Source organism: Lissotriton vulgaris, chromosome 11 (genome assembly GCF_964263255.1).
Source record: "Lissotriton vulgaris chromosome 11, aLisVul1.2, whole genome shotgun sequence".
Taxonomy (NCBI): Eukaryota; Metazoa; Chordata; class Amphibia; order Caudata; family Salamandridae; genus Lissotriton; species Lissotriton vulgaris.
The window spans coordinates 112348795-112374787 of NC_141699.1; the positions used below are offsets into that span (position 1 = coordinate 112348795).

At 43.7% G+C, this 25993-nt stretch overlaps 1 protein-coding gene across 6 annotated transcripts in view; it reads right to left on the reverse strand.

Moving 5' to 3' along the window:
• The window catches only part of RNF185 (ring finger protein 185), a 121106-nt gene that overhangs the window by 29479 nt on the left and 65634 nt on the right, over positions 1 to 25993 (reverse strand). For 4 of the 6 annotated variants that reach the window (XM_086942834.1, XM_086942836.1, XM_086942835.1 and 1 more), the window contains exon 2: positions 1293 to 1507. In XM_086942834.1, coding sequence (XP_086798960.1) covers positions 1293 to 1462 — 170 coding nt within the window. In that variant the 5' untranslated portion in view covers positions 1463 to 1507. Of the gene's footprint in view, positions 1 to 1269; positions 1508 to 25993 lie in introns of all 6 variants that reach the window. The other 2 variants (XM_086942838.1, XM_086942839.1) reach the window with 1 other exon arrangement.

The window sequence follows — 25993 nt, forward strand, 5'->3', positions numbered from 1 at the left end:
GCCCTTTATCTTGTGTTAAGCAGTCCGTTCCTCGCCCGCACCGAGACCACTTCAGTTGCATAAGTCCTAAACTGAGATTGCAACTTGTTAACACGTTTAGAAGCAGCCAAGCGGAAAACAGCATCTGACAGGGAGGTGCAATCATTACTATGGCTGCGCCCAGAATAAAAGATGCACATCTTTCTACCCACCTGAGAGTTTATTTTTTAAGAAGTGAAAGGCACCTGGCAAAAAATGTAAACTGGCGAAGTTCAAACAAGAGAAAAGGGAAATGGACATGAATTGAGAAGGCTGAATAAGTAGTGTTGCTTGAACTCTACATGATGTAGGTGCTGTCCTGCTTGTAAAAGAGGGATACCCCCCCCCCCCCCCCCTTCCCCAGTCGCAACCCGTGGGGCCGTCACCTGCCACTGCTTTCCCTCCCCCTTCTCAGCCAGGTGCAGCTTATGTTACTTCCTTTGGTTTAGTGAAGCACGAGCGATCCCCGCCCCCTGAAGGGTACCACTGAGACAAGCCGAGCGAAAGGGTGCTCTGCGCTTGCAGAGGAAGGAGAGAAGTGCAGGCACTCTGTATCAAGAAGTACCTGCTTGCCACCAGTGCCTGTACTACACTATTTAACATTGAAAGAACCGAACTATGAACACATCTTGGCTTCAGAGGAGCACCTGTGATTCCCTTAGTAAGGAAACGTGATTCTTCACGTCCCCAAAGGAATAAGGATGTGGGTTCCTGCCCCTTCACTACTTCCGACGGGAAACAGCGTTTACAACGTATGCTTTAGATCGCATGCCATTACAACGCGCACCATTAGATCGCAAGTCGTTCCAATTGCTGTAGGGGGCAGAAGGAGCTGGATTTACAATCCAACACCTTACCTGCTGTTGCACAAACTGGAGTAGGAATAGTAAATTATACTATTCCTAAGTCCAGCAGCCCCCTATATATAGCAAGTCATTGTAACGACTTTCGATGTAATGGTTCGTGTTGTAACGACCAAGTTGTAATGGCACGTGATCTAAAGCATGCGTTGTAAAGAGATATATTCCTTCCGACAGACCCCTGGGCTTGGACCCATGATTCAGCCTTTGAAAGCAGACTGGAGGATCGCAGAGTCGCTCTTTCAAAATAAAGCACAGATACTTCAACCAGACAGTACCCTCGCATTTAAAACAGTAGAGGTTTAAGCCCAAATATGACAAGGAACATGTGAAGGACACATCCCTTGACCCACCCCTGCCCGCCTGTCCACCAAAACCTTTGTGCACATACTCTTAATTTGCCAAAATACGCACCAGAAAAGATGCCCACAGAGACTGATAACTGCATCTTTGGCGGTGTCCAGGCAGATGTTACACTCGAAGGTGCTGTCCTGATTGGAGCTCTCGGCGGAGCCATTGCTGCTGGTGCCCCCTGTATTGGAGCTGTCAGCCGCCGCTGAAGTGCTAGGCCCTGCGCTCGCCATCCTCAGTGGTCAGGACCAAGGACAGGAAAGAGATGGCTGATCCCCCTGGAAAACAAACAGGAAGAGTGTATGAGCAGACTGGCTTCAATACTTTGACAACTTAAACATTCGAGACCCACGCCAGGAAGGCGTAACCTCCCTCCCTCCCTCACCTGCAAACGCCCACCCAGGGAATTTACAGAGATAGTGATCAGAAAGTAGACCTATACTGTAATGAAGCAATGCTTCCTGGTTTATTGTACACTTTAGAATGCAGAACGATGATGCTGGGCGTTCAACATGCAGTTTCACCCATGCTGTGGGATATCAAGGTTCCCAGGACATAGGCTGCTGACAGGGGCCAGACAGTATTTGTGCAAACCAAGCTACGAGCATGTGCTAGCTGGTGAGGAAGAGAAGGCTTTGCTCAGCCTTCTAAATTCCTCTACATTTTTCATGGCTGCATCACTTATTCTACTATCTTTTGCTCCACCAGGGATAAGCTTCAGGCAGGCAATAGTTTTTCAATAGGTCACAAAGTTTGCAAACCACTTAAAGCGCTGCACAGAGAGTCTAGATATTTGGATTCTAGTCCGGCTTATCCACTTCACGCACAACACTAGAGGCACACCATCACATACGTCTGTTTTACTACACCTCGTAGGTGGTGGGATAACAAGCAGGATATAAATGCATAAATAGCCTCATAAAATGATCAATTATTATTACAGTAACAGCAATGAGCCTTTCGTCGTATAACCTAGCAATCTTTCAAAGAGGTGCCTCCCAGTCTAACTACCATAGACCCCACCACATGAAAGGGATTAGGAGCTGCAGCATTGACAAGAGCTTACAAACCTGCAGGCAAAAGCGTGTTCCAGGCAGGCAGAAAGGATGAAGCAGACCAATGGATTCCTGCGTCCTGAAGTCAGTGAGCAGTACTTGGAGGGTGCTGGGGTGAGGGCCCCAGGTCAGTGAGATCCAACCACCTGCACCCAAACGTAAGACCGTGTCCTTGTGACACCTGAAGTCAGTGCTGTCACACTGTTAATAGTTCCCTTGCGTCACCTGAAGCCCGTGCAATCATCTGTAGAGAGGTAAGGCGAAGGTTCCCTTGTAAGTCCTAAAGACTGCAGAATCATCTGCAGTGAAACTGGCGACAGCTCCCTTGTATCTCCTGAAGCCGGCGCAATCATATGCATTGAAGTGGTGCGATGGCTCCCTTCTATGCCTTTTAGACGACTCAATCATGTGCAATAAAATGGTCAACAGCTTCCTTGCAGCTCCTGAAGCCAGCGCAATCAAGGTGGGGGAGAGCTCCCTTGCAGCTCTTGAAGCCAGTGCGCTAGCCTGCAGTCAAATGGACCAGATATCCCTTCTATGTCCTGAAGTTGGTGTGATCGCCTGTAGTGGAGTCAGTGAGGGCTCCCTTGTATGTCCAGAGTACAACGCAATCACTTGTAGTGGAGTCGGTGAGGTCTCCCTTGTATGTCCAGAGTACAACGCAATCACCTGTAGTGGAGTTGGTGAGGGCTCCCTTGTACGTCCTGAATACAACGCGATCCCTTGTTGTGGAGTCGGTGAGAGCTTTCTTGTATGTCCAGAGTACAACGCAATCACCTGTAGTGGAGTCGGTGAGGGCTGCCTTGTAAGTCCTGGATACAATGCGGTCACCTGTAGTGGAGTCGGTGAGGGCTCCCTTGTACGTCCTGAATACAACACAATCACCTGTAGTAGAGTCTGTGAGGGCTCCCTTGTATGTCCAGAGTACAACGCAATCACCTGTAGTGGAGTTGGTTAGGGCTCCCTTGTTCGTCCTGAATACAACACAATCACCTGTAGTGGAGTCGGCGAGGGCTCCCTTGTACGTCCGGAAGACAACGCGATCACCTGTGGTGGAGTCGCGGAGGGATCCTTGTATGTCCTGGATACAATGCGAACACCTGTAGTGGAGTCAGGTAAGCGAGGAAGGTAGCATTTATTGCTGCAGACCTTTTCATTCAGTTACATCATGTTGCCTCGTGTCCCTGAAGGGCTGCCGTAATTCGACAGCTGCTCAGCACTTCAGAAGACTGCATAAGACGGGGGCAGGTTACAGACAGTCCTGGGGCGAACCTAAAAGGGCATCCTGCACACACCCGCATATACAAGCTTCTTGGGATTTTGTTGCAAGATCCTTAGCGATTAAGTTTTAATCTTTAGAAAGCTGGCTGACCCGGTCTCGGTGAGGCTCTGAAGTGCTTAGTGACGACCTCGGGGGCCGAGAGGAGGTGATTATGTACATCTAAATAGTAGTATTAAAAAAAAAGGCAGAGCATCCAACAGGCTCATTTCCGAGTCAACCACAAAATGAATCTAACTTTAGAAACCCGGAAAGTAACGCACAAGCAAACGAATATGAAGTCAAATAAAGGTTCATAAATATGTACACAAAAATAAAAAAGGGACTTTGAAAAGCTTTGCACATCTTTGTTTCCATAGCGATTTAGGTTAGAGACTACGGGCATGTTTTCCAACCCAATTTGAAATTTGAGCAAACATTCTCAGGTTACTCACACATCTCGGTTTTAGGTGCATACAAGCACTGACCTGTTTGAAAGTCCACCACATTCAAACCATAAGATAACCGAATTTGGGGTTAGAACATTTAAATTCCACAAATATATAAAAATGGTGAAAAAAGCCCGCTACAGATTACTACCCCGTTGGCGGCAATCACCAAAATTAAATTAACTAAATTGAATCTCCCCAAAAAATGCCTTTTAAAAAAGACTGTAGTGCTGTAAAAACACTAAATTTGCAAATTGCCTCAGAGTGCAGCCCCTGCAAAACATTCTAATGTAATGTTATTTTAAGTCCTACAACAAGATTTGTAACTATTGAAATTCGTTCAGCCCTGTGGATGTGACCCCCAGGTTGTCCACTACACTAGATATATAAAAATATTTGTTTTGAAGGGAACCAATGAACTCTACAGGAATGTAAAATCAAAAAAAAAATCTGAAGCGATTTTAGAAAATATTCACCTAACAGTTGCATGTAGATCATACAAGTCAAGTGCACTAATTTTCACAGAATTAGAACTGAAAAAAGACAAGGGGAATAGGTCCGGGGAAATTGATTGGGTGACAAACTTGAATACATGCCCTCCAGCCTAACCAATAGTCACCTCTCATTCTCCCCTTTAATGTCTCCTATTCTCAACCTTTTGATAATACCTTCATGTTCACATCTCAGCTCCCTCTTCGGTGGTACCATCTGAATTTCCGTTTTTTCCATCACTCCTCCACTCCACATAACCCCACATCTTTTTCTTTAAAAATGGCAAACATGCAACTGAGCTAAACTAAATCTGGTGGGATTGCATCGCCTCCTGTAGTCTACATTTGCCAGTGCTTCGACCGTTAAGGAACTATTCGCCCAAAGTTTGTTACCAGCTAACAGTGTGATCAAGGGATGACCTCAGTCTTTTTCTCACATGGCAGGTATCACAAAAGACACACTTTTGGCAGTCTCTATGGAGAAAAAGTAACCTGCCAGGACACCAAACTAATTCTTCTAGACCTTGTCTATACCAGGCCGCTCGCCATGTGGGAAAGGAGCTCCGCGTTAAGATCACTCAGTCAGACCGGACACCATTCACGAAAGTTGCTCAAAAGTTAACTGGATGGAGTGGAGACGAATCAGGTGTACGACAGTCTGTACAGCTGGCTTACCAGTATGATGCACACATTGAAAAGGCAAATTGAAAGGGTGAGCGTAGGTAAGTAATGGTTTTGATCTATGATTTTCTTTCTTTGAAATTTGATGGAAAGATCAATTGAAATTAGTAGGTATGGAACTCGAATTACCTGTACAAACATTTAAGCTATTTTAATGCAAAATTCTGGACAGGGCAAGATCCTCGCACTGCAGTAACAGCCTTCACATTGTATGCACTCGATTTTGTGATATTTCGTCACCAGACCTTCACCACCCACCCAAAGTGTATAGAGCAGGTTTCTCCAACGAGTAGCTCGTGAGCTACCAATAGCTCTCAATCTACCTGAAAGTACTCTCCTGTGTGCAACCCAGCTTATTAAATTAGAAGCTTTTGCTTTGCTGAAATAATGTATGTATACCAAATTTAAGGGTGTATATTTGAGATAAAAATGTGAGTATTATCAGAATTTATAAGCTGACGTTTGGAGAAAAACTAATTAATTTCCCAAAAATATTTAAGATTTGAGTGATAAATCAGGTGACTTTGGGAGACTCATCACTAATATTAGTATATTGGTACCAGGGGCTTTGAAGCTACAGCTGTTTTACCCGCATAAAGGAATTTCAGATTGGCCAAGCTTTATTTTTTACATTACTGCTACCAACCTCTGCCTGATTCACGGATGTGTTTAAATAAAACAATAGTTCATGCCAGGCCAAACAAGTCCTAGAGCAGCAAGAGCAGTTGACTCAAGGAAGTGTTACTCAATATGCATATAGAATCGGGCACATGCAGTCAATTCATGCCAGGAGGAGCAACAATAGTGAAGACAAGCATGATGTGGCGAGGTCTTTGTTGTATAGACCTCTATACAACCAAAAACTCATTTACTGTTAAAAATACAAATCAGGAGTTTGTGTTTATGTTGTCAATGCGATGTAGATAATTTAAATGTCACTTTACCTCGCCACATCACGCTTGTCTTCACATGTTTGTGAGCACCTCAACTATATATATATCTTTCAAAAAAAGCTTGGCTACATTAATTTATAAATCAATCTTCTACTATGCGAAAGCCCATCTGTGTCCCTGCATATATTCAGTAAATGACCTATTGTTGCTCCTCCTGGCATTAATTGAGTGCATATGCCTGATGCTAAATGCATATTGAGTAACACTTCCTTAAGTCAACAGCTCTTGCTGCTCTAGGACATGTTTGGCCTTGCATGAACTATTGTTTTATTTGAATACCATTTACCACCCCAGGTTCAAATCTTGGGGTCCCCTTGTTTTTCAATACATGATTTACTGAGGTGATCACAGCTAGTTAGGGTGGCCACTAATATAATCTTATCAGGTGTGGTCACTATTACAACACTAATAGTAGCTCGGAATCATTTTTTTTTTAACATAAGCGGCTCCTATTAAAGAAAATGGTGGAGACTCTTTCAGTTCATACTTGGTGCAATATGCTACACATCACACCCACTCACCTCACACTATAAGGCCCGCAGTGTGGCTGTTCAACAGCCTGAGTTCGAAAGGTAACGCCAAAGGACAAATCAATTGAGTAAAACGAACCTTGGTGGCAACCCCCAGCCCAGCGCATTCTAAAGGACACCATACTCTTAGAGGCAGAAAGAAAAGTGAAATATACTGGTGTGAGGTAGCATGAAACGACCATTGGCTGGCTGGGCAACCACTTGATCTCTCGCCCACCACTGCCAACCCACATACCCGCTCAAAGCATGCACATACCTGCAACTAGTCCCTAAACATCTTCCGAATACTATCCATAGATAAGCATATATTGCACACAGGGGGCAGTGCTCCGTTCTGAAAAAAAAGAACCTCATTCTGCTGCTACACGATGACGAAAGACAGCTCTTTTCAGTGCGATGGATAGAGGCGAGAGGAATGAGGGCTCGGCAAGGACGGCTGATCCCTCTCCTTAATATCAAACACCTGCAACAGTTAATATCCCAGAAGAAAAGTGAAATGATGAGTAGGTTTGGAGAAAAAAACCACTGTGTGGTAGACAGGACAACCGTAATGCATGCCTCTGGAACAGAGAACACCCAGGAATCAGTGAAAAATTACAGAAAGGGTCTCAATAGCCGGTCACAGCAGCCAGGTGTGAAAACATGCCTATGCAAGGAGGAAGCTCATGGAAGAAAGAAGCCCGAGGGAGCAATGCAAAACCTGGATAGAGTACAGGAAGCAACTTCTGGAAGCCACATACCACGTCATACCTTCAGAGGGGAGGACGCACATGGAAGAAAGAAGCCAGAGGGAGCAATGCAAAACCTGGATAGAGTACAGGAAGCTACTTCTGGAAGCCACGTACCACGTCATACCTTCAGAGAGGAGGACGCACATGGGAGGAAGAAGCCCGAGGGAGCAATGCAAAAACTGAATGGAGTCCAGGAAGCAACTTCTGGAAGCCACATACCACGTCATACCTTCAGAGAGGAGGACGCACATGGAAGAAAGAAGCCAGAGGGAGCAATGTAAAACCTGGATAGAGTACAGGAAGCTACTTCTGGAAGCCACATACCACGTCATACCTTCAGAGAGGAGGACGCACATGGAAGAAAGAAGCCAGAGGGAGCAATGTAAAACCTGGATAGAGTACAGGAAGCTACTTCTGGAAGCCACATACCAAGCCATACCTTCAGAGAGGAGGACGCACATGGAATAAAGAAGCCAGAGGGAGCAGTGTAAAACCTGGATAGAGTACAGGAAGCTACTTCTGGAAGCCACATACCAAGCCATACCTTCAGAGAGGAGGACGCACATGGGAGAAAGAAGCCAGAGGGAGCAGTGCAAAAACTGAATGGAGTTAAGGAAGCAACTTCTGGAAGCCACATACCAAGCCATACCTTCAGAGCGGAGAACGCACATGGGAGGAAGACGCCAGAGGGAGCAGTGCAAAACCTGGATAGAGTACAGGAAGCAACTTCTGGAAGTCACATACCAAGCCATACCTTCAGAGCGGAGAACGCACATGGGAGGAAGACGCCAGAGGGAGCAGTGCAAAACCTGGATAGAGTACAGGAAGCAACTTCTGGAAGCCACATACCAAGCCATACCTTCAGAGCGGAGAACGCACATGGGAGGAAGACGTCCGAGGGAGCAGTGCAAAACCTGGATAGAGTACAGGAAGCAACTTCTGGAAGCCACATACCAAGCCATACCTTCAGAGCGGAGAACGCACATGGGAGGAAGACGCCAGAGGGAGCAGTGCAAAACCTGGATAGAGTACAGGAAGCAACTTCTGGAAGCCACATACCAAGCCATACCTTCAGAGCGGAGAACGCACATGGGAGGAAGACGTCCGAGGGAGCAGTGCAAAACCTGGATAGAGTACAGGAAGCAACTTCTGGAAGCCACATACCAAGCCATACCTTCAGAGCGGAGAACGCACATGGGAGGAAGACGTCCAAGGGAGCAGTGCAAAACCTGGATAGAGTACAGGAAGCAACTTCTGGAAGCCACATACCAAGCCATACCTTCAGAGCGGTGAACGCACATGGGAGGAAGACGCCAGAGGGAGCAGTGCAAAACCTGGATAGAGTACAGGAAGCAACTTCTGGAAGCCACATACCAAGCCATACCTTCAGAGCGGAGAACGCACATGGGAGAAAGAAGCCCGAGGGAGCAATGCAAAAACTGGATGGAGTCCAGGAAGCAACTTCAGGAAGCCACATACCACGTCATACCTTCAGAGAGGAGGACGCACATGGGAGGAAGAAGCCCGAGGGAGCAATGCAAAACCTGGATAGAGTACAGGAAGCAACTTCTGGAAGCCACATACCAAGCCATACCTTCAGAGGCGAGGACGCACATGGGAGAAAGACGCCAGAGGGAGCAGTGCAAAACCTGGATAGAGTACAGGAAGCAACTTCTGGAAGCCACATACCAAGCCATACCTTCAGAGCGGAGAACGCACATGGGAGAAAGAAGCCCGAGGGAGCAATGCAAAAACTGGATGGAGTCCAGGAAGCAACTTCTGGAAGCCACATACCACGTCATACCTTCAGAGAGGAGGACGCACATGGGAGGAAGACGTCCGAGGGAGCAGTGCAAAAACTGAATGGAGTCCAGGAAGCAACTTCTGGAAGCCACATACCAAGCCATACCTTCAGAGCGGAGAACGCACATGGGAGGAAGAAGTCCGAGGGAGCAGTGCAAAAACTGAATGGAGTCCAGGAAGCAACTTCTGGAAGCCACATACCAAGCCATACCTTCAGAGCGGAGAACGCACATGGGAGGAAGAAGCCCGAGGGAGCAATGCAAAACCTGGATAGAGTACAGGAAGCAACTTCTGGAAGCCACATACCACGTCATACCTTCAGAGGGGAGGACGCACATGGGAGGAAGAAGCCCGAGGGAGCAGTGCAAAACCTGGATAGAGTACAGGAAGCAACTTCTGGAAGCCACATACCAAGTCATAACTTTTTTTTGTATTTCTGTTTAAATGGATACAAGCAGGATATTATGGCAGAGCGCTCTCATTTGTTCACTAAGAAAGGAGCCGGAACTCCATACAACATGTACAGATCTTCTAGTGCAGGAGCCCATCATTGTCATGTCATACAGTTGAACACCGAGTTCCAGGTTACAGCACTTAGAGCTTCAAGTATAAAGGAAAATAAATCAGGGGGGATTGAAGCGTTTGTGGGTGGCCTACTCATGTTGTGCCCTGTCGTCATTACGTTTCTAACTGCCATCAGTCTGATCCTTTTCCCTCAGACATATCTGGCAACTAAAGGAGCATGGAAGAGAGATCGGCTTTCATCCTTCGCACTCAGCCACAGGTAAGTCTGTAGCAGCTCCCAGATATCTAGGGGGTGATTCAGGACAGACATGAGGTTCCAGTAGGCAGACAATTGCCAATGGCAAAACGCCAAGTCACTGAGCCAGTCCTCCCGACGAGAAACCTGGCTGCGGCCCCAGCACATAGATATACGTCGTTTGGCAAGCAGCAATAGCATGGAAATTATTTTCCTGTTACCTATGGGTGCATTCACCACATATCCCAGCAGCACAATCAAGGGGGAGCGTTCTATATGTAGATCAAACATTGCATCAAAGAGGTCACCCAGTAGTGGCTGATGCCAGGGCAGTCCAAGGCCAGGTGCAGGAAGGTCGCGCTAGGCTCATGCACCTCACATATCGCACTTAATCAATAAGGCCTACCTTGTGTAGCCATTCTGGTGTCCTATATAATCCGTTTAAGAATTTAAAATGAATTAGACGCAGCCTATAGTTAGGGGACAGTTCTCTTGCCTGCACGTAACAGAATGTCAGTTTGAGAAAAGGTGAGTGTGTGTTTCGTGAAGTCAGTATTGTACTTATTGGATGAATGCCCGTTCTTTCAGATTTGCATATAGAGGACACGACTACTTCAAGTTGCAGTGTGACATCTTTATTGTTGTGTTGTGAGACAGAGACAGCCGACACGTGTTTCGCCCCCTATTGGCGAATTGCGCCGGGGCTTTCTCAAGGCTATTTACACAAATGCAGCGTATAATACAACTGTTTCCATATTGTCAAGATTCCAAAGACAAGAGTTTCAATACACTTTATTAGGACTATTTTTTATGTCTGAAAAAAAACCAATGTTTTCTAAATAATTTTTGCTGTGGGACAATGTTGATATATACTCAATGAAGAATATACTACCAATATATTAATGTGATACCTAGGAGAGGTTTGTTCTTGTCCTATCAGGGACAAAGCCAGACTGATCAGGTCGCATCAAAAGGGGCAGCTAGGAAAGAAGGCTTGATGCAATGAGCTTTGACATAATTTGGCTGTCTAGATTAATCATGGACAGAGGCCTGTAGGAATCGTGCCTCTGTGGGTCTTTAACAGGTTTTAGGATTGTAATGATGGCGTTGATCGATGAAGGGGGGTGCGGCGGTTGAGGGTGGAGTTAAGGATACCATTCACTGCAGCCAGATGCAAAGTCAAGTGCTTGGGTAAGAGACGGCCAGAAGAGCAGTACAAATATCAGGACCATAAGAGCTATTATCTGCTATTTTAGAAGAGAAGAACCCTCTGGAGCATGGGTACTCGCAAATATTTTCGCAAGGGCCACACAGTTTGGTCTGTGATGTGACCGAGGGCCTAATCAATGCTAGCAGGGTGGCAAACTGGGGGTGAGGGGCACTTCTGATGCAAGATGGCTTTGAAAATGAAGGTGCTTCTAGGTTAAGTGATGCAGGACAACCTAGTTAGTTCCCATCTTTAACTTCAATGAACCTTTAAATAAAGACTTGCCTGTATATTTAACATCTTTTTAATGATAGTGCAGAGTTGAGTGAACAGCAGCCCAGTGCTGTTGTTGATCAAGGGCCTACATGTAAAGATCAGGAGGGTCGCATGCAGCCCCCGGGCTGTACTTTGAGTATCACTGCACTGAAGCAATAAAAAAATCAGGCAAAGTTTCAGAAGCCAATAAACCAGAGGGCTGCATAGAACTTAAGGTTATCTCATCCCAAAGAGTGTAAGATGCATTAATGAACTGGGAGGTTTAACCAGTAGAAAAGGGAGATATTAATTCAAAACGACTACAGAGAATCAGTACCAGAAGTCATACAAAGCGAGACCCAAGAATTTCATCTTCACACTCCGAGGAAAGGCAGCTGTAATTTAGACAATTAAACATATAAATAAAGCAGAGTTTATTCCGAAAGAGACAACAATCAGGATTTGTCCGACTGGAGGCCCAAAAGTTCCAAGAGAAGTAATTCACAAATAGGTCAATAAGCATGTTAGAAATTGGTCACTGAAACACTCGCCAACAGAATACTCCAAGCATAGGTAAACCTACATAGCGTTGGCTGCAGACCTTTACTGGCTTTGCCAATGCATATATTCTTTGGAAATTGTTTCTGTAAAATGTGTCACAAAAACTAATAAACGATGGCTTTGCATCTGCCCACATGCATACACAGCCATCTTTGCATGCTTTTTGTAATACTTCTATAAACACCATTCAATGTGCCTGCCACTGAATGGACATAAACAGACTGCAAACTTTGAATGGTTTTAAATCAATTGAACTGGGACACCAAGGGTGGCCGTTACTGAATGTCTTCTAAGTTCATTTATAGATGGCTACTGTTTTCAGAATCCGCACAGGATGAGAAGTAATTTAAGCAGAAGCGAGGGCCCCATTGTCTGGGAGCTGCTGGTCTCACAAAAAAAAAGGTAACCTATAAATTGGAAAAAAGATATTTAAAAAAGAAATCTCACATTGGCCCACAAATCTCTGGAACTGCTGTTTCTGAAGGGGACTATTTTGTTGGTGGGTGACAAGATTGTGATTGGGCAAAATGTATTCATTCATACCGAAGAGAACCAATGGCTTTAGTTGGCTGACTTTTTCCCCATTGTGGCTGTATGCCATTATGCATGTGTATGAATTTTTACAAAAAGGTATCGGCCAGATCACATAGCTCTGAGAGAGGCAAAGGGAAGCAATGAAAGTGAAACCGCCAAGAAGAAGCTGGAGACTACCGCCTAAAGTTACAGCAAGCAGAAACACCCTCAGACTATACGGGTCTGTTCTTTCCTGCCACAAAAGCTTTGCAATCTATTACACCACAAGACTGAAACGTCATTCTCACATCCAATGAGTGAGATGCCTAGTGTACAGATCTCGTGTCGAAAATGGGGTAAGTTACTTCATCCATGGGTCAACAAGCCATGTAGGAACCCCTTGTGGCAGAGTGCCAGCAGAGATCTATCAGGTAGGAAATAGGGAAGTATGGATGCATGAACTTGCATCCGCATATAAAAAAAACACAAGTCCGTTATGGATTTTCTTTTCTAAGTAAATTAACTTGGTGTAAGGAAGTCTCCACTGTGAGCCAAACTAAACAGTAAAGAGAAACACTAGGCTCTGTAGTCAAATTTACAGCGCTGGTGGGGCCAAACCAGGCAAGCAGGTTGAGTAACAACACCAAGACCTATATCCTACACAGACAGAATGAACTGCGTCGCTTTGCTCTGGTCTTATAAACACCATTTAATTTCTCTATCAAAGCAACAAGCATTGGCAAAGCCAATATGTGTTGCCCACAAGAGCTATTGGCTTTGGCAAGGTTTTGAAGCCATGCTGGACAGCAGCGAGGATGCTTTGTAGTGTGGCTAACACTAATTTTAAAAAGTGCTATGGCTCAGCCAGGACAAATGTACTTTAAAAAAATAATTTTTTTAAAAGAGCATTAGCGCTAGATGCCTCACAGTCCTTCCTTTATAATTATTTTTTGCTATGCTGCAGAGCAGGCATGTGCCTATACATAATGGCTACAAATTATTGCTGACGTCGGCAATGCCATACTGTACAGCAGGAACAAAAGGCAATGTCAGAGTCAATAGTCCCAAAAGGTGAAATCCACTGGCTTTCCCAAGGTTTGTTTGGTCTCAGCACAACACCCCTGTGATCATGAGCAAATCAGTCCATCTCCACATGTGTGAAAAATACCAAAATTACATTTGCCAAGAATACTATCACATAAAGAAAGCAATTGCACCAATGTCCATATCTTAGTGAAAATACTTTTGGAAGCAGATAACATCTGCTGTCACAATAAAAGCAAATAGCATCTGTTGTCATAATAAACATCCACTTCAAAAGAAAACAAGCATTGGCATAGCCAACAGGTCTTGCTATTTGGTTCTTACAAGTGTTTAGCCATGCATCACAATATTCAGGGTACTGTACCCCCAGGAATTGAAGAGCTATAGCAAAGCTGTACAGGTCACCTGTTTGCTTTTTATTACTACATTTGGGTGTTACACTGGTGTAATGAGGTGCAACCAATGTCCATTCAGTGTTACCAAGTTTAACAAGCATTGGCATAGCCAATAGGTCTCGCATTTGGGTCCTTATATGTGTTTAGCCATGCAACAGTTGGGGTTGTTGCACCAAGGATATTCTGCTGCATAACTAAATACTTATAGGGTCCAAAAAACGAGACCTATTGGCTATGCCATTGCTTGTTTATTTTTTGTTGCTGTTTTGTTTGAGTTGCCAGATCTACAATGGCCTGACATGGTTTTTGTTGACAGTTCTTTGCGTCAAATGAACTTGATTTCATTGCTCTGAATGTGGTTTCCATACTGGTTGTAGGAAGCAGTAATTCCTGGGGGTGTGGGGGCTGCCCATGCGCTGAACTTTGCAAATGAGAAAAAGCCTGGTGCAGGGGCAATTTACAAGTGTGGCATGTGTGAGCCCCAGGCAGCATGCCTCACTCACACAGGAGTTCATGCACTGCACCTGCATACTCAGCATGGTTTAAGGAAACTCGACCCACTCCATCCCAGGCATCGAACACATATTTACCAAGAAACTCTGAGAAGAGCCTGCCTGCTGCACTGATGGCTATTGGTGTGTGTGCCTGGTGAAAGCGTGCACTGACGGCTGGTGGTGTGTGTGTGCCTGGTGAAAGTGTGCACTGACGGCTGGTGGTGTGTGTGCCTGGTGGAAGCAGGCACTGACGGCTGGTGGTGTGTGTGCCTGGTGGAAACGTGCACTGGTGGTGTGTGTGCCTGGTGGGAGCGTGCACTGACGGCTGGTGGTGTGTATGCCTGGGGAAAGCATGCACTGACGGCTGGTGGTGTGTGTGCCTGGTGAAAGCGTGCACTGACGGCTGGTGGTGTGTGTGTGCCTGGTCGAAGCAGGCACTGACGGCTAGTGGTGTGTGTGCCTGGTGGAAGTGTGCACTGCTAGTGTGTGTGTCTGGTGGGAGCATGCACTGATGGCTGGTGGTGTGTATGCCTGGTGGAAGTGTGCACTGACGGCTGGTGGTGGTTGTGCCTGGTGGAAGCCTGCACTGATGGCTGGTGGTGTGTGTGCCTGGTGAAAGCGTGCACTGACGACTGATGGTGTGCGTGCCTGGTGGAAGCAGGAGCATTCACAGCAGGAGAAGACACAAATGAAACTGAGGAAGAGTGAGGGGGAAATGCAAGCAGAGGAGCCTGATTACAGCAATAAAAACACAGATGGCAGCTGTGCACGTGCTCGTGAACGCAAGCTGTAGGCCAGCAAAAGCCTCTGGTGGCACTTTTAAAAGCCACTTACTAAATGTTTCGAAGAGACAGCATGCGCCGTCTCAAGCGAGACCTAAAAAGGACGAAATAATGAATAAGTAAAAAAATAAAAAATTGAAGTGAACCGATCGCAATGCTGCTTGCGTGTGGCATCACTTGCCTGAATGCTGATGTAAGCCTCTGCCTGAACTCCCGGGCTCATCTCTTCGTCATCTCCGCAATGAGGAAGCACCCGCCGTTGCTTCCCAGGTGTTACTAATAGCTTTTTCGATTGAATCATCAAGCGTGCGCTTTGCATGTCGGTAGATGTAGTTCTAAAGTATGGTAAAATACATTGAAAGAGTAAGCAGCTCAAGGAGCGGTAAAGTTTGCAAACACAAACAACGACAGAGTTCTGCACTCCACGAGAGGTTCACTAAAACAACAAGCCCAGTGAAGCACTCGTGCTGGCATCCACGAGAGGAAGCAGCGGAGAGCAGGCCATCTGTTTAAGGAGCACGCGTGCCGCTGCTCGCTCCCGCAAGGTGGGTGCCAGCACAAGCACGAGTGCTTTAAAAGAGCTGACCAATTTCAAAAGGTCATCTCCTAGAGCAGTGCATGCGCACTGCCTAGGCGAGACCTAAAAAGGGCAGGGATGCGGATTTCGTTTATCCAGACGCCCAGGACATATTGTTTGGGGTCAAGGGCAAAAAGTTTTAATGTGTATTTTGTCTTTGGAACAAGTAGGCCCAACCCCCTACAGAACTCACTCTTTGGCAGCCAGTTTACAGTAACACATTATGGATCAGGGAAGAGCATTGTCTGCAGTTAAGGTAATGTGTGTGTACATGTGTTAATGCCTTTTAAACTTGCATTTATGGTTCATTAATGCAACGCCGTTTTTATTATTATTGCGAGTGCTCTAAGTAAATGTAAGCTCGGACTGCACAACGGATAGTGGTTCCAGTATATAAAATGTGTTCACACGTTTTAGCAATATGAGGCTATGTATAATGCTCCCAGAATGTTCTGATTAGATGTAAATATGTGCAGAAGCTTGAAAGCAGGCTTGAGGAGTCTTTGCTTTCAAAATAAAATGTTCACAAAAAAAAGCAAGTAGCAAAAAAAAACATTTGGCTAAACGACTGTAAAGTTTCATGTACCATTACTTTGCAACATCATTTAGTAAAATGAGTAGATGTATGGTAGCATTTCCCAAAGATATTTATAATGGAAAATCAGTGTAACCAGTTTTAATAAGATTGCGGGCAACAAAAACAAACTAGCATCGGCAAAGCCAGCGGGTCTGAAATTGATGGTCAGCGTTTTGTTTTTTGTGTGACTTGTTTTGGTATGGTTTTTGTAAAACATTATTGGTGTGGAAGCTGCCGGGCCCTCACCATTATAACAAACATTGGCAAAAACAGTGTTTTGCCTCAAAAAGCACACATGCCACAGTAGTTCCAAGAACTGAACACAACTAGTTTGTGTGCCTAAATGCTCCTTGTGAAAGGGCAGAATGGTTGTCACTCTCAGTGAAGCCAGTCAATAGACAGGATTTTAATAAACACAAAAGGTCATGATTAATGCCAGACCTAATTAGTGGCTTAATTATTAAAGAATGTCTCAAAAGTGCACCCAAGGTATATGTCCTTGCATTAAGTGTAGATATACAACTTTCGTGAATTCACAAAAATGTAGATTAGTAGGCCAAGAAATATTTGTGAACTGCATTTTAGCATGAGCAAATATTCATGTGTAGATTTGCTCATGCAAAAATCGGAGTGTTTGCAAGTTCACTTTCCCTCCAACCACTTTTTTTCCCCCAAACTTGGAAGAAATTTCACATCTGTCATTGTCAGGAGTAAAGTGCCAACCTTTCTCAGTATGGGAAAAGATTAGAGAAGAGTTGGTGAAAATATTTAAAACATTCAAGTTAGTAGGTTTGCACAGACTCAAAAGGGCATTCCAACCCTATAACTATTGCTTACCACTACCTTCAGCCCCAGTATGTAGATCTGCAGAAACGTGGCAACATAAGGGAATAGCTAGTAATCAAAACCTACTATGGAACAAGCCTGGCATAATCAGAGAGGTTATATCAGAGCTCTAATAAAATTAGATTGCTGCCATAATTTGTTACCGCATTACATGGCACATAAGGGACACATGGATTTCGTTACAGGACTAAGATTTATGAAGCGACCTGCCCCATGGACAAGTAGATATTTTATTAAATTCCACACTCCTGAAAGGGCTTCTTTGAAGGTCGTGTGGCATAGTAAAACCTAGCTAAAAATGGCAAGAGGCTCAACAAGGACGACAAGGAAGTATAAAATAAAGTAAAAAGGGAACGTAGTACCTCAATCACATCGTGATCAGAGGATGGACAGCAATCAAGCTGAAGTAATCAGTACTTGGTACATGCTCCAGACAAAAGAATAGGATGTGAAGCCAGCATGTGCTGCCCAATTAAAAGGCAGCAAATAAGAGGTACAATGAAACAAACTAATGTTGAGCAATGGGCATGGTGCAAGCCACTTGTTGTATTTAATATGTCTTGCAAAAGAGAGAGCATGAAGCGCAAGCACGGTTGCAAGAGACGTAAAGAGGCCAGAATTATAACAACCTGCCCGTTGGGTCAGTTTTCCCACACATTCAGTTAATTTGTAGCTTCAAATTGCAATCTATTCTGTTTGCAGCAACTTTTATCCATGGGAGCAAGCAAACCGGCCTAATCTTCGTACCATTTATCAGTCATTTGGACAATACTGGTATCCTGTAGAATTAATAAAAGTTTGAAACTCACTACTCTCAGACGAAGCTCTTAGCCAAAACTCACTTAAGTGGACGCACCACAATGCATCTGGTCATAAATGCTGAATGTCTACCCGGGTATGTACCAAGGTGAATGTATCTGTGGACTGAAATTCAAGAATTTTGAGGGAATTAGCTCTGGTTTGGGGTCCTCTGAAGGTCAACCCTTTTAGTTATTATGGTAGGATGCCAGATCCAGAAGCCATAGCAGTGAATACATTCATTCAGAGTTGAAAGAGAATGAACGGTTACGAGTTTCCACCCTTCGTAATAACTGAGAGGGTCCATCAGAAAGTGAGACAAGAGAGATGCTCATCAATACTGATAATCCAGTTTTGGACTCCTCGTGCATGGTTTCAAACAATTTTATAACACGGATGTGGCATTCCACTTTTCTTCTTTCTGCTATTGAGGGTCTGTTGAAAGACGTAGATGGAGAGGAATGTCCTCTGGTACAGTCAGGGACTTTGAACTATCCTGCATGAAAAGCATCAGGCGATCTGCCCAGATGTCAGAGTCCAGGAACACTTTACTGGTATATAGTAATTTGAAGAATGTGGTTACCTTGGCACATGAAAAGGAATGTGGATCCCATGGAAGGTCCTATAGCTGAAGTAGATCTCTTCTTGGTAGATCAGTTATAAGGGGCCTTAGTTATAGAGCTTTTATCTACTACAGATCAGCAGGCTCTGCGGGTCACAGTCTGATTAATGGCAAGAGTGTAGGGTATTATGTTTTTGTTTGCAGAGTCCATTAGAGCGTCAGATTAAGAAGATCCCCTCTCCACCTAGACCAAGATATAAAACCCTGTGGGATATCAATTTGGTTCTTGTCCTTATTTACTAGATGGCTTGGTAAAAAAATTTAGATTAGAAAAAAAATACTGTAACACTCGCCGTTTATATGTTCAACCTCTTGTCGTTGAGCTTCAGAAATGTAGGCATTGGAGGTAATAACAGGTACTATGACCCGTTCAGGATAACTTTATTCAAGCCCCGTGGCCCCGTGGTTCTCAGAAGCCTTAAGAAAGCAAAAACAGGTCTGTAGGAACCATGAAAGAAATTGGCGAAAGACTTACGATAGTAAAAGTAAATCTATATACAAAGAAACATTAGCGGTCTATAAAAACATGATTCAGGAGGCAAAAAAGAAATATTTTGAGGAACAAATTGAAAATTCTAAAAACTCCAGTAGGCAACTGTATGAGGTGGTAAAATCATTGGCTGGGAAAATCTGCAGACCTGGGTCCTCCGCTTTCGCTGGAATTTTGTGATGCACTGGCAAACTTTTTCTATTCTAAAGTAAATGATATTTACTCTGAGTTTTCAGTAATGACAACCCCTATTAAACTGAAATCCACCTCCTCATGCAAACCTCTCGAGTGCTCACTTTCCCAATTCAAAGAGATAAAGGAGGAGCAGACAGCTGATATCATCAGGCTTATAAAAACGGGCTCAGCACTAGACCCCTGCCCCCCCCCCCCCAAAAACTTTCCCCCAGTTATTGATGTAATTAGTGAAGTCATAACACGCGTCTAATGGGATGTTCAAATCAGGGGTCTTTCCGGATAGGTTAAAGAATATCCTACTGAAACCTCTCCTTAAAAAATCTGGTCTGGAAAAAACTACGCTGAAAAACTATAGACCTATCGCTAGCTTTCCGTTCTTAGCTAAAGTAGCCGAGAAAGCAATGAACAAGCAACTGTCGGAATATATTGAACAAAACACTCTACTTGACGACTCTCAATTTGGGTTTCGCAAAATGTATGGGACCGAGACCGCACTTATCAAGGCCGCTGATGACATCAGGACCATCAGGGACCAAGGGGGTACAGCGGTATTGGTTCTGTTGGATTTATCTGTGGCCTTCGACACGGTCAATCACTCCATCTTGATTGACCGTGTCGAAGAATTGGGCATCCATTCTATGGCTAGGGCCCTGATTGCCTCTTTTTTGTCGGGCAGAACCCAGGCAGTAACACTGGGATCTTTTAAATCTGCTGACCATGCCCTACCATGTGGTGTTCCTCAAGGCTCATCTCTAAGTCTGACACTTTTCAATATCTACGTGTCGGACTTAGCTAGGGTTATTAAAAAACTACCGGATGAGCCTTACCACATATGCCGACGACACCCAGTTGGTGCTTGCCATCAAGAACGATGGAGAAGAGGTGGCGGCTCGGTTTCAGGAAGGCATGTTGGCAATCAAGGAGTGGATGGCTGGAAACTGCCTAAGACTCAACTCAGAGAAGACTGAGGTAATTATCTTCGGAAAGTTATCTCCTTTGTGGTCTTCTGTCTGGTGGCCCACATCACTAGGATCCCTACCAACCCCTGTTCATAAGGTTAGGAATTTAGGGATAATTTTCGACGAAAAGCTAAATTTTGCTAACCATGCCCATCAGATAGCATCTTCTGCCTTCCACAAACTCAGACTCCTTAGAAAAATCTTACCATTTCTTCCAGATAATGCAAGGAAAACGGTGGTGAGCTCCTTGGTACTTTCATCCTTGGATTACTGCAATGGATTATTTGCGAATGCTCAATCTCGGGTGGTGGCCAAATTACAACTTATCCAAGACGCAGCAGCAAGGCTACTGTCTGGCACCCCCAAATTTAAACCCATTAAGCAAGTAATCAGGAACTACCACTGGCTAACTGTCAGAAATCGGATCAGATTTAAAACTTTATGCCTCACCTTTAAAGCATTACATGGTCTCGGCCCGGTGTTTCTCAAACTGAAGCTTATCTTCTATCAACCCAATAGATCACTTAGATCTGAACATCTGCACCAACTGACAGTGCCACGGACCAGGACGGTCACTTGGGGCGACAGATGTTTCAAAAACACCGCCGCCAGACTCTGGAATACTCTTCCGATGGTGATAAGATCTACCACCATCATTGTTTAAGTTTAGAAAGCTGCTGAAAACTTGGTTGTTTGACCAATAACCTCTCTGTTCACTGTACCACTTTTGAAGCTTGATAAGGTTCTCACTGAGAGAATAAGCTGAGTCACAGCGCCAAGACACCCACGGGTAAAAGTCGCGCTTTACAAATTTTAAAAATAAATAAATAAATAAATTTGTGCAAAAAATTAAATGTAGTGGATTGCAAGAGAGAATAGGATTCTCTAATGAGTGGGTTTCGACCGGATGGTGTTATTTTTTATTTCATTTCTGAAACCTTTTTAAAGCAGTTAGGTTCTATCACAAGATGGGTAAAATGTTCCATGTAGCAGACTAGTTTCAATTAGCAAAAGTTTAACAATCATTCTCTTGGCCTACTCAAACCTTCTGAAGAGGTAGAAGTCTAGAAGAGATTATGAGAACAGATTGGTTTAATGCCAGTTGTGGTATTAGAGGTCTACCAACATGCATAATGGCAGCCTCAGGTCTTTTAATGAAACAGTGATTCTCCAAATACAATGTTAAGAGAATCTGAATTTCATTAAAAACACGAGGCTAACATTACCCCACCTTTCCATCCCAATCTGGTGGGATCTTTTTTCTTGATTATATAAAAAAGAAGAAAAAACTAATTGGTAAAGAAAGTTTTTTAGAAATTGATTTATTGGTGTGTTTAAGTGATTATCTTTACATTTTAATGTTTTTATTGAAAGCTACATTTAGAATGAGACTTTAACAATTCTTAATCGTATCAGATAATACTCAATGGCTCAGTTCCTGTAATTAGTTACACAACAGTAGTAAAAAGTTACACCATTGCGGTTTACTCAATCCTCTTTCAACAAGAAAGGAGGGTACAAGTTTAGTATTTTAAACAGGAAGATTGTTCAGTACATGGACTACTCATACTGTGTGGATGTTCTTTTCTAGATTGCTTTTGTTTTAGAGTGTCATGTTCTTTCAAGTGCTACGTGGAGTGTCATTAAAGGAATAATGCATAATGTTAGCCCCTGTGTCTAATGAAATTCAGATTCTCTTGGCATTTTATCCAGAGAATCGCTACTCTTACAAACTTTAATCTAAATGTTTTATAGACTAATGACAGCAGGGTAATAACGGTGCGTTAAGACATTTGGATTTGGTAATATATGTACGATAAAAAAAAAGTGGCCTGTATTTTGATCCAGTGACACAAACAAACCATAGCAGCGGAACAATTGGGTTTAAAAACTCCTGGTGGCACACGTCATATCTAAATAAGGTGGGCTGTGTTGTGACATGGTATCACTTACTGACAGCAGGTGAATAACGGTTTAAAAACGTCTGGTGACATAGGTCATATTTGAAGATGGTGGGCTGAGTTGTAATAAGTGGTCATGCTCCAGCTGTAAGGGGAGGAGGGGTAAGGCATTCTGTATTGAAGACGGTGGGCCGGGGTGTAATAATGGGTCATGCTCCAGCTGTAAGGGGTGGTAAGGTATACTGCATTGAAGGTGGTGGGCTGAGGTGTAATAAGGGGTCATGCTCCAGCTGTAAGGGGTGGTAAGGTATACTGCATTGAAGGTGGTGGGCTGAGGTGTAATAAGGTGTCATGCACCAGCTGTAAGGGGAGGGGTGGTTAGGTATGTTGTTTTGAAGACAGTGGGTTAGGGTTTATTAAGAAGTAAGTCGCCAACTGTAAGGGGAGGGGTGGTAAAGTATGTTGTATTGAAAACTGTGTCCTGTGTGGAGATATTGCGCCTGCAATCTGTGTGTTTAAAGCTGCAATCTCCCATTACAAGCTGAAAACTGATGCAAGCCTATTCAAAGGATGTGTGATGCAATCTGGTCTCAATACTTCTCCAGCAACAACATGGGCACTAGCTAAACAAGGCCGCTGCAGCAGCGTCCAAATGGTTAACTCATTAGTGACAGTGAACGAGCTTTTCGGCCGAGCACCAGTGATATGACAGAAACACCTGTCCTCAGAGGTCTGGCACAGAGCCCTGTGCCACACTGCAACCCCAAGACAATCCGACTGTAAGAACACGGGGGAGGGGGGGTGGTATTCGTGTGTGTGTGTGTGTGTTCGTGTTCATCCTCCTTAAATTCCTAGTACCTTTGGAAATTCTGGTTCAGTTTCCAAATGAAGCCAGACTTTCGAAGGCTGCTTAGTGTGCTAGAAGATAACTTGGTGGGTTGAGAGGGTGCTGCAGACATCTATATGCAACGTGCAGCAAGTCACAGCTTCAAACTCCCGCAGGACCCCACCATTCATCCGATGAACTGACTGCCATTCGTCTGCAGTAATAAACACCTTTAATTAAACGCAGCTGAAAGCTTAATACTGTGGGAGGAAGAACTAGATATCAGATTACTATTATTATTGGCCTGCTTCTGAAGAGGGGGGAGCAAGTTAATCTGGGATACCCGAGCCAAGCAGTAAAAGGTGACGCCACAATAGTGCATGGTAACACTTCTCACCTTAAATTAAGGATTTCTTTAAACAGGTCTTTTCAAAGCCCGAGGAAACGTCACAGTCCTAGGCATTGTCGCCACTTACTGGTTTTATAGCCGAGGTTGCCCCTTTAAGGCCCTAAAGAGTAATCCTCACTAAATCAATGATATCTGGTTGGAGCAGAGAGGAAAAAAGGCATCAGCCGCGCAAATCCTTACATGGAAAGAGAACAGAAATAAACTTCAGCCAGGAGACAGGGACAGGATGGAAAGAAGACAGGGAAGCTTGAAGGACCTGAACCACTTGGATGTTTAGCCTCCCACCAAGCCCACATGCTAAGCTCTTTTTCAGATGTTTAGGGTGACTTGCACTACAATTTTTATAACTTTTTTTTCTACAAAGTGAATCCATATCAAATTTCAAGCCTTTTTATCCCTAACTTTCTGGTGCTTCTAAAGGTAGCTAGGGTTTGTGGATTGCCCTTGAGGGAACTGAGAAAACAGCCAAAATATAGTTTATTTTATTTTAAGAAAAATAGGAAACAAGTGCTGTGCACGAAAGTGTATGTTTTATAAATTTGGGCTCAACAAAACGCTTGCTGTGCTAGATACATTTTCCCAGCCTTCAGGAAAAAGCACAGTTGTTTAAAAAAAAAAATAAAAAAAATATATATATATATATATATATATATATATATATACACACACACATTTTTCTTTACAAAGGTTTTGGTAGTCGGTCCATTCGGACTCATTTTTGTGGTTTTTAACCTACTTGCAGCTTGTGTTGCAAACGGGTGTTATACAAGGGGGATCCCAGAAAGCGGCACATTTCTGAAAAGTAGATAAAATTCTGTATTCAGAAAGGGATCATTTGATCAGATCCCTCAGAAGAAACCAATGAAAATGTGCAGGAAAAAATAGCCACTGGTAACTTTTTCATAAGTAATTTTTTTGTCCATATGGCAGATTTACAAAAGCAATATACTGTTACATCCAAATAGACCATGCTTCTCCAACAAGTTGCTTGTGAGCTACTGGTAGGTCTCCAGCTATGAGTAACTCCCCTCTGTGCAGCCCATTCTACTAAATTAGAAGCTTTTGCGCGATTACATTTTTAGAGCTATATACAATTTCAGAAATGTATGTATTTTCAGAACTCATGAGCTGACATTTGTTGAAACATGGTTGAATTTCCAAAATAGGTTTAAAGAGCTTGATAACTCATGCTGCATTAGGAAGATTTACTATGATTTACTACTAAATGTTATTACCCTGATGCTACGGGCTTTACAGCTATGGCTTATGTAATCTCGTCTGATATGGTCTCTATTAATACCCTAAAAAAATTGTTAGTAGCTTGGGAAGATTTCTATTGAACATAAGTAGTTTTCATTACGGAAAAAGTTGGAGACCCCTGCAATAGACTCTTCTGGTCGCGGGCATACATAGGGTGTGTGAGTTTTCCAAAAACATGTGATACCCATACCAACCACTGGCTGTAGCTCTATATGGTTTTCGATTGTATACTAGCCATGAAACAATTTCTATGGTAGAATATAAGGAATGAAAAATGGGTTTGAAGGAAACCTATATATTTCTGAAATGTGCATAAGATACTAAATTTAGGAACAGTGGTTGTTGTACATCTCTGAATTTGATGTTACCCGTACTATCATGTGATTCAGAGGCCATTTTGCAAAACATCTTTCTTGCACACTGGCTTATATTTGGAAGCCAAAAAGGCATAGAAATCCAGTTGGTAATAACAAATGTTCTACTATTCTGTATTCTCACATGTCTACTAAAAAAAACAGTATCCCACTTGTGTGGCTGAACCTAGCAGCTATGACACAAACTACGACCTAGAAACATCAAATTCACACAGCAAAATCAATGTGTTTTTTTTTATTTTAAAAATTTACAATGTGGGTGGCTGTAGATTTTGGGATCGAGCTCAGCTGCTACCAAGGAAACCTACCAAAACTACAAGTCATAAAAATAGACATGCAGGGGAGTACAGGGTGTTGAGACTTTTTTATTTATTTTTATTTTTTCCATTTGTATGGCGCACAGCTACCCAAAAAGGGTTTCCCGGCGCCGACAACAGGTTTGCTGACCACAAAATTTCGCTTAAGGGTTACAGAGAGTTATTTGTTAAAGAGCCAGGTCTTAAGGCTCTTTCTGAAACTAGCATAATTGGCCTCAGTCCTGATGTTAACTGGGAGGGAGTTTCAAAGAGTGGGTCCCAGGACAAAAGACCCTCTCTTTGGAAAGATCTCATCTTTTTATCAGACCAGAAGTACTTGCAAACCTCAAACTTTACATTTCTGGGAGAGAAAGTGCCAGAATCTGTGAGGATCCACAAATGTCATAACACCCAGCATTCCCACATATGACCCAATAAAAAAAACAGTACCCACTTGGAAACGCCTAGGAAAGGTCCCGAAATGAAACACTGGATAAATCTAATTTTCCCACTCTAAAAAATTACCTTTTCACAATGTGGGTAGCTGTGGTATTTGGGCCTAAAGTTTTTAAATCACCTCAGTGCTCATCCACTAAATTACAATCCTACCTGCAGCCAGCACCAAATAGATCAGCCTTCTTTTACACTTTGTGTTTCATGTGGAAAGGCGAT